The sequence below is a fragment of the Coenobita brevimanus genome, chromosome 97 (genome assembly GCF_032717465.1).
Source record: "Coenobita brevimanus isolate Jiangsu-jjx chromosome 97, ASM3271746v2, whole genome shotgun sequence".
NCBI lineage: Eukaryota > Metazoa > Arthropoda > Malacostraca > Decapoda > Coenobitidae > Coenobita > Coenobita brevimanus.
The window spans coordinates 50729253-50735252 of NC_137050.1; the positions used below are offsets into that span (position 1 = coordinate 50729253).

Sequence of the window (6000 nt, forward strand, 5' to 3'; positions counted from 1 at the left end):
CCTCCCAGTATGCATTTAATCCTCGGAAACCAATAATAAATACGAAACACGATATCGAAGCGAAAGTATTCAACGCCAGTAACTCATAGACCTTAATTTTTTATTCCTGATTTTCCTAGGGATCTTTATTCAGCTTTGGAGAGATTTATCGAACAGGGGGCGTTATATATAGTGTTCATTAACCCCTTCGTTGTTAGAGGTGTGTCCTAAATTGGAAAAAAAGAAATGTTAACTTGAAATAAAGATGGAAAATATATCGCAGGATTCAGTGGGATAATTATGAACATTAGTAACCCTGCAGGATCAGAGGTCTATTATGTGCTGAGTGAAATCGTCTGACTTGCAAAAATTAAGTGGAAAAATAGGTCCCATAAATCAAGACAGTTTAAGGACTCTGCCGGAATGCCTGACTTTCGCCGGTCCTCTTACCTCCGCAGCCGACTCTCATTCTGCATTTTTAAGTGTCGGGTCTCTCATGACTCCAGGGTAATGTGTGTGTCGTGCTTAGTATATGACGTTCTCTTATTTCAGTCGCATTTTGGAGGACTTTTTAACCCCCGTGAATCCCTTGACCTGCTGTTTGTCTCATCTTTGCTGTATTTAGACGAACTGATTCAGTTTTTGAGAGAATTTTCGCCCCTGAGAGGTTAGAAATAACAGACCTTTTCATTGATAGAGGTCCTTGATAAACGAGTAAAATTTGATGGTGTCAATAAAGACAGGAGCTACCCACTTTACACCAACTTGTTTTGACTTTTATTCTTGTTCTATCCAGACTGTTTTATTCTGCCTAAAGAGATATGTCGAGCTAGAGAAGGTTGATTAAGTATTCATCAACCCCCTTCGCAAGAGGACGTCTAATCAGTGATAAATAAGGTAGCCTAATGGTAGCAGGAGCGAAATATATCAGGGCTTTATCGCAGCCAAGACACTTTTTTTTTCTTAAGCCTTTTTCTGTGGAATAGATATGGTTTAACCTCTACCTGTGGTGTAGGTCTTCATTAACCTGTTCACTGCCTGAAGTCTCTCCATAAGCCATTAAAATCGTGAAATGTTGCAAGAATAAAACTCGAAAAAGCTGGTATCGTAAATGAAGTACAAAAAAAAAAAAAAAAAAAAAAAAAATCTTTGGCTATTTCGTCAGTTTCCACAAAATATTTCATGGCAGTGAAAGTGTTAAAATTTTCTCAAAAAATTCTCTAGTCCTTTTTTTCTGTCTCCCTCGCAGCATATTCTGTTCTGTGCCACTGTGCAGCCAAACGATTTCACAGTGCGGTGACCGGTACAGTTGGCAGTCCTCACAAGCCACACAGACACCCCTCAGCCTTACCTGTGCATTGCTCAACACCCCATGCCAGTATATATAGAGAGACTGGAGGCCTGTTAATTTATGGTTTTGAATATTCAGTGATTTACACACACACACACACACACACACACACACACACACACACACACACACACACACACACACACACACACACACACACACACACACACACACACACACACACACACACACACACACACACACACACACACACACACACACACACACACACACACACACACACACACACACACACACACACACACACACACACACACACACACACACACACACACACACACACACACACACACACACACACACACACACACACACAAAATAAGCCGACCAATCATCAAAGTAACCACCCCAGTGCCACATCACTTACCATTTACTCTCACTCAAACTCCCAACATTTTCTGCATTCATATCTGTACTTTTAATTTTTTGTCTAGTCTACTTCAGTTTCCGCTCCAGCTATGACCTAAACCTTAACCCTTTCCTCCTACCTATTTCTCTTCCTGTCCGTCTTAATAACATGCTTTATATCCTTTCATCCACGGCACACCTCTACCCACCTTCCACTTTTACCATCATCTTCCTGCTTCATTTCTACCCACACTTTCGCTGTCCACTTAATTCAGCCGTGGAACTGACAAGCAATTCACTTACAACTATCCTTTTCCTCCCCCACCCTTTCTCACACCTAATCCCGTTGCCTCCCTCCGTACCATCCCACACTCCTCCCTCCTTCCCTTCCACTCTCAGTTTTTCACCTTGCGTTGTATACACGGGTATGTTTTGTCTCTATTTAGGGCCAGAAGAGGGTCGAAGTCGGGTCGAAACTGTTCCACGCCCTCAGTAAGCATTTCCATACGTGGGTACAACAATTTTCAACCAACCCACCTCCACCCCTCTACCCGTGCTTTTGTAATCCGTTTACCTTAAGTTGACTCAAATTTTCGTCCTTTTGCAGCTTATTTCTGATAGCTCAGTGACAGAATAAGGTAAAGCTGAGGCACTATATCCATTTCGTTTGTTTTCCGTGATTAGCACCGTAGACTAATGGTAATGTGTTGCCACAACTCGGTATTCTAGGTGAAGAGATGAGAATTTTAGGCCTAGTTACAGTAAAGAAAGGTATACGTAGTCCTCAGTACGGTAAATATTTGGATGGTCAACATATCTCACAGCAGTTCCGGAAGCTCCTGAAGCACCTTTGACATTACCTTTACCTCAAAGGATCTGTGTCCTAAAGAGGGAAAAGAATCTGAATACAAGTCCACTAGTAAGAGGAGTGACCCTCCGCCAACCTCAGTCACTTTGTACTTTTTAAAATTTTACTAAGGCTTCTCATGTGATGTCAAGAACCTCCTTCATCTCTCTGGCTTTCATATGCGAGGTCCTTCAATTACGTGGCAAGGTAACTCTTCGCCTAACTTCAGGATCGGCATTTTTTTACACTATGTTTTCGGTGTCTCCAAGCCATCCCCTGTGAAGCTATGAACATACGAGAATCTCCTGTGAAGCCGTGAATACCTGAGAATCCCCTATGAAGCCATGAATATCTGAGAATCCTGTGAAGCCACGAATATCTGAGAATCCCCTGTGAAGCCATGAATATTTTGGAATCCAGTGGGAGGCAATGAATAGGTTTCTTTTGGAAGTCTAGTGTGAATTTGGGAATGAACTGTTTTGAAGGCCTAGTGAGAATGTTGTGCTTGGGATTTGCGTAGTATGCGATATATTCAACAGTAAAAATCAGTGTATACTTTAAGTTCTGGGAGCCCTAAGTCTGAAGGTAGAGGGCATAAGCTCAAAAAGTCTCATTCGGAAACTACTATGCATTGTAATTTGTACTGTTTGTCTTTGCAATAAGGTCAATCAGGTGATAAGAAAATGACTGTGTATAGGAGAAACTCTATCAGGACAACAACAGCTTTATGTAGTGAATAAGATAAAAGCTCGCGCCCCCATTTAAAGCGACGTATATTCTGGGAGCCACACAAAAATAAGCTGCCATGGAGCGTGTTACTGCGGTGTAGTGTGTGACGACCCTAGATAAAGTTTTTGAAATATATGTGATAAGAATTGGCCTACAGCGTCAGATTCTTCCTTGCATAAGTAGAAAAAAAAGTGCCACACCACTACTACACGTGAAAAGTAACTCGAATTATTTACAAGTAGCATATTCTCTGCATTAAATACCAATCAAGTACATGAGCAGAATGGTTAGCATTATTGATATGAATACTCACAAGTAAATGTGCTTCTACTAGGAATTGCAAGAGCAGTGGAAAATAAAAATACGGTCTTACTTATAAAAACATATCAGTACCCTTCTTAGTCTAACTGGGCCTAAAATTGCCAGCTCTCCATCTTGAATGTGTACTGAATTGTTGCAAGAGATTAGTACAAGATGTAATGCTAGTTACAAAGAAGTGCTGTGGAAAGAATGTAGAGCCGTAGTACTATTCTGCCATTCAGCTAAGTGCAGTAAGCTGCAAATGACCAAAAATCTGGACCAAGGTAACGTAACAAGACTTTAGTGATTAATATCTAACAGGTAGTGTCCCGCCTGTCTGTCGTCAGGTGGTGGCGGAGGACCGGGACTTCATGGACCACCACGGGCTGCTGTACACGGTGCGAGGTGACGGTGTGGACGGGTATGCCACTGGCGATGCTTTCTTTACCATCAACTCACTCACAGGCGAACTCATCCAGCTCAGGGTAAGTTGTTTTTGTTGATCTGCCTCAGTCTAGCTTAGCACACCCATCAGCCACAGGGAAGCAGCCGCCCCTGACGTGGACAGTGGCTTGCTGTGGAGAGGAACGAGGAATAGTGTGGAGGTTTGGTTCCTGGGTGGATGCCGCATTTGCGCCTTCACCCAGTGAACATTGGCACCGTAGTAGATTCCGTTTAAACCTGTGATCTGGTTATGTGATTACCACCTAGCGTTGTAAATAGTTTCTTGGGTTACAGGAAACCATAAGACTTGTCACTCAGTGTAGCGCCACTTGAGGGGGAAAGAAGAGTAAAGTGATAGGAAGGAAAGAGAAGTAGGAAGCGAGGAGGACAGACACCGAATGATAAAAGTGAAGGAAGAAGTTGACAGCACTACATCAAGTGAGTGGATGACGGTTGCCGCCACCTATCTACTCTGGGTAATTTGAACATTGAAATAAGGATGTTTTGATTTGTTTTGGCTACATTATGAAATATTTGTCATATTTCTGTTGTTCCGTTGTCTTCATCCTATTCCATGTCCTCCCATCTGTTTCCCAGTTTAAGGACAAGATTAATAAACTAATATCACGGGTGGTGTCCTTTTTCAGTTTACTAGCCACAAAATTTCCGAGGTTCTGCTTTTCCCTGCAGGCGCTGGATCGCGACCCGCCGCGAGGTAAGGCGGTGTGGAAGGTGCGGGTGCAGGTGAGGGACGGGCAGGCGCTGTGGAGCCGCCAGGCCATGCAGCGCTACCTGGCTAACAAGGCCAAGGCCACAAACGCCACCACTACACAGCATAACGCTGGACGACAGAGAAGAACAGTGCGTGAGTTTGTGTTCAGTGCAAACAGTGGAAGAAAATCGAATGGTGTGTATGGCATTAGGAAGAGATATGGCTGGACTAAAAGGAAGCACGTGTCATTAACAAAAAATGAAACATATACTGAAAAAGAACGTCAGCACAATAAGCTGACAAGCAAGAGCCCAAATAGAGTCCTCCCTGGTCAGGCCATAGCAAGTGTGGACTCAGAGGCCGCCCAGCTGGAGTATGGTGCTGAGGCTAACCCGAGGGGTGGGAGGGCAAGGAGGTCAGGGGAGGGAGAGAGGAGCTTCGGGGAGTGGGTGGAGGATGCCCAGGACGAGGAGAAAACGAAGAACTTTATGAGATGGGTGGCAGAGAACCAGGATGGGGAGGGAGTGAAGGACTTTAGGGAGTGGGCAGAGGATGAACAGCTTGACATGTGTGGCGGTAACGTGACCGAACCCGATGATGGACGGCTGGCTGGGGCGGGGCGGGGCCTGCATGGTCTTGGTGGGTCGCTGGTACATGTGGCCGAGACCCAGGTCACCATCAGGGTGAAGGACGTCAACGACAACCCACCCGTCTTCCCCAACACAACCATGTTTGGTCTGGTGCAGGAGAACGGACCCATCGGTGAGTTGTGCGGGGGTCTGTAGTAAATGTCTGAGTTATGCTATGATCATATCTGTTAGTAATGCTTCGTTATATGTCGAGCACCTATCATTCAGTTGAATTAACTATTAAAGTTTTTAAAATTAATGAAATACACACATTACTATTCACATGTAACCTTGTAAATGTCCAATATACATCCTGTGATATAAATCGCAATACTAAGAAGCGTTGTTATAAAAATCTCCGCCGGCCAGTGAAGGTAATAGCCTATTTATTTTTGAAATATACTGACACATCTAAAAAGGCCTGGCATTAATATAAGTGAAGCTCCAACCGGTGTTAGACTTAATGTTAATAGCCCTCCACACGTGGGCCAAATAACTGAGCATAATTCCCGCAAATTTTGAATTATGTTTTCTGCCACTCTTAGGCAATGAGAACTGCGCGTGTGTTGAACTAATGAGCATGCGACCCTTCATCTCTCCTTCATGCATCTCATATCTTTATCACTATAATTTCATTATT

General features: G+C 43.7%; 1 protein-coding gene across 1 annotated transcript in view; it reads left to right on the forward strand.

The window, feature by feature from the left end:
• LOC145413696 (putative neural-cadherin 2) overlaps nt 1-6000 on the forward strand; it is a 72326-nt gene that overhangs the window by 24854 nt on the left and 41472 nt on the right. Inside the window, exons 5-6 of the mRNA XM_080283351.1 lie at nt 3923-4060; nt 4710-5493. Coding sequence (XP_080139477.1) covers nt 3923-4060; nt 4710-5493 — 922 coding nt within the window. The remainder of the gene's footprint in view (nt 1-3922; nt 4061-4709; nt 5494-6000) is intronic.